This window comes from Gavialis gangeticus, unplaced genomic scaffold (assembly GCF_001723915.1).
Source record: "Gavialis gangeticus isolate Ggan-Ray unplaced genomic scaffold, GavGan_comp1, whole genome shotgun sequence".
NCBI classification, from domain to species: domain Eukaryota; kingdom Metazoa; phylum Chordata; order Crocodylia; family Gavialidae; genus Gavialis; species Gavialis gangeticus.
This window is the reverse complement of record NW_017729004.1, coordinates 22,151,392-22,154,253: the sequence shown is the minus strand read 5'-3', so window position 1 is coordinate 22,154,253 and position 2,862 is coordinate 22,151,392. Positions and strand designations below refer to the sequence as shown.

At 41.8% G+C, this 2,862-nt stretch overlaps 1 protein-coding gene across 1 annotated transcript in view; it reads left to right on the top strand.

The window, feature by feature from the left end:
* The window catches only part of NCAPG2 (non-SMC condensin II complex subunit G2), a 94,518-nt gene that overhangs the window by 55,929 nt on the left and 35,727 nt on the right, over positions 1-2,862 (top strand). The window contains exon 21 of the mRNA XM_019508160.1: positions 10-153. Coding sequence (XP_019363705.1) covers positions 10-153 — 144 coding nt within the window. The remainder of the gene's footprint in view (positions 1-9; positions 154-2,862) is intronic.

Here is a 2,862-nt window from a genome sequence, read left to right as displayed (position 1 = left end):
TTTGTTCAGTTTTCCTCAGATGGGGAAGTTTACCTGTCACTTTTGAAGGCGACCGCTGCTTGGATAGAAAGTCAAGTTCTACCTTCTATCCTCATGGATGAACAGGAGGCAGATATTTCAACACACATTGAAGTTTCTCAGCTAATCATCCAGGTAAGAGGTCTCAGACTCCTAACATGTGGTAACATGAAATTTTTGAATGTTTTATTCAGAGGAGTTCTACAATTTTAGGGACAGTAATTGCAAACCACTAATCAGAATGTCATGGCAGTATTTAAATATTTGCAGTCTAGCTGTTTCACCTCACCTGTTTTTTTTCTGTAAATAAGTGGATTGTTGAAACTGGTGAAAATCTAACCAGTGAACAATATTCAGTATGTATCTATGGAGATGTTTGGAAACATGAACATTTCTTGCTGTTATCAAATATTAAAAGAAAACTGCTCCTCATGCTAATTTATCTACACAGTGATTTGGAGAAGTAGGGAAATACTCTATTTTGTTGATGGTAAACAGTTGTATTGAGAGAGTGGATGGTATGGTCTAGAAATGACAACCGGGCTCTCATCTCCATCAGCTTCCACACGATTAAGGATATTTTCCAAATATAAATGGAAGCTTAAAGTGGTTTTCATCTTGTTCTAAAGATGATGCTACAGAGGTATTTAATGTTAAAACGTGCCATGTTGCCTATGGGACAAGTCTGTATGTACATTTTAAGTACGTGATTCCTAGGAAAATGCCTCATAGGCTAGTGCCTCATAAGTCAGTCTTTTTGGTAGGCATGCTATACATTAGCTCTACACGCTCCCTGGCTTCCACTCCAATTCCCCTGCCTGATCATCAGCTTCTGTGTCTTCCACCTATCTGCCATTGGGTTGCCAGTCCCTGTACCAGTCTGCTACATGCCATATACAGAGGATGCCTGTACCACTTGTGGCACACGTGCCACAGGTTGACCGCCTTGATCTTATGCAGCAGTGTTCAATGCATGTCCTGCAAGGTGGATCCAGCATGCAGAGCCAAGTTATCCAGCCCATGGAGCTCAGAAACTTGGCAGCATGGGAATGGTGAGCCCCATAGCAATTAACATTGCTACTGCTCCCTCGTTGCAAAATATTTTTGACCTGTGGGAAGTTCCACAGTCTGGATGACATGGCCCCGCATGCTGGATCAGGCTGACATGTTGGGTCAGTGTGTGGTTGGACCCAGATCAGGCCTGTGGACTGGCTGTACCCTGCTCATTGAACCCATGTGCCAGAAAGGTTGAACACCACTGGTCTGATGTATTTGTCTTCATGGCAGTTTTGTCTGGATGGGGAAGTACTATTATCCCCATGTCACAGACAGAAAACTGAGGCTTCCCAAGCTCATACAAGAAGTCTGAGGCACACCACAGAATGTAACTATTCCCCAAGTCCCAGGTTAGTATCCAAACCCTGGCACAGTTCTTTTCCTCAGTCTCTATTTTACTACTCATAAATTGGGATAAAAGTTTTCACAAAGCGATATCCACATGGTTAATGCAGAATTGAGATAGCCACATAATATCTAGTACTATTTGAGAACATCAAGTTGAGAGATTTAACTCTCAAAACCAGGAAATAGAATATATTAAGGTATATGTCAAAACAGCCTAAGCTCTGTCCTCATCCTCAGAGTTTGCAATAGCTATTGTATTCAGTCCAGCGGCATTCTCTGCATTATATGTAGCTGTATTGAATAGTTTGGGCAAAATCAGTTTGAGGCAAAACTGATTCTGAACGAAAACTGGATCTGAGCCCTTCCCACGTACATGTAATCTAAGTTGTGTGGAGTGCATGTACCTTGAGGAATCCATCTCAGAACCTCATTTCAGCCCTGAATTCTCTAAATTATGTCAACAGCAATGTATAGGAGGAAGACTGCCCCATAGATAATCAGTAGTGAAATGGGATACAAATTATTTTTTTCAGAGACTTGAGCATCACTAACCTTAGCATTCTGGAAAGGCAGAATGCACACTAAAGGGCAAATGTAACTATGTTATGAAGTTAACCAGTTAACCTTCTAGTTTTTTGTGCACAAAGAAAAATATTATCTTTAAGAGTTTGTGATTATTTGGGAAGTTAAAGTTATGATACAGATTTAGCCTTGGAGCCAAACTAATTATAATACCCGACTTTCACACAGCACTTTATTAGTAGCTCTTACAGCGCTTTACATCACAATCCTCATTTTGCACATGGGGAAACATGCACAGACCTGGAGTGACACCAGGAGGCCTCAGTTCTATTCCTGGCCTCTCCCACTGGCCTTCTGGACCCAGTCCAGTGCTCCCTTCACTAGGTCACATTGTGGTTGTTTGTGACTCCCAAGTTTTCTGTTTGCTTTGAGGAGACTTACTTCATTGCAGGAGATTGGGAGAAACAGTTGGGCTGTGAAATGTTTGTTGTGTGTGAATGATAGAAACATGGTAAACGAAATCAGAGACCTAGTCTTTTTGTCACGAGGTCTTGGCCATTTTAGGTTCATTGAGAAGACTGGTCTGTCTCTCTTCCTCTCGCTTCTATTTCCCTACTAGTTCTTACAATCCTGGCACCTCCGGTGTTTGAAGCTTACTGTCTCTATACCAACTAGTAGAATCCTAGAATTGCTAGCGTGTAAAATGTTACTCCTTGCTGTCTGGTACCAGGCCTCCTCAGCTGTGCCTCTGACCCATCCTGTCCAATCCCCTCTTGCCCTGTTCCAGTCAGCACTCCTAAAACTGTGTCTTGGATTGCAAATTGAATATATACTGCATCAGTGAATGTACGCTGCACTTGCACGAGCCTTGCTAAAAGTCAAATTTATTGATTAAATATTTGGATTTAGAACAGTTTG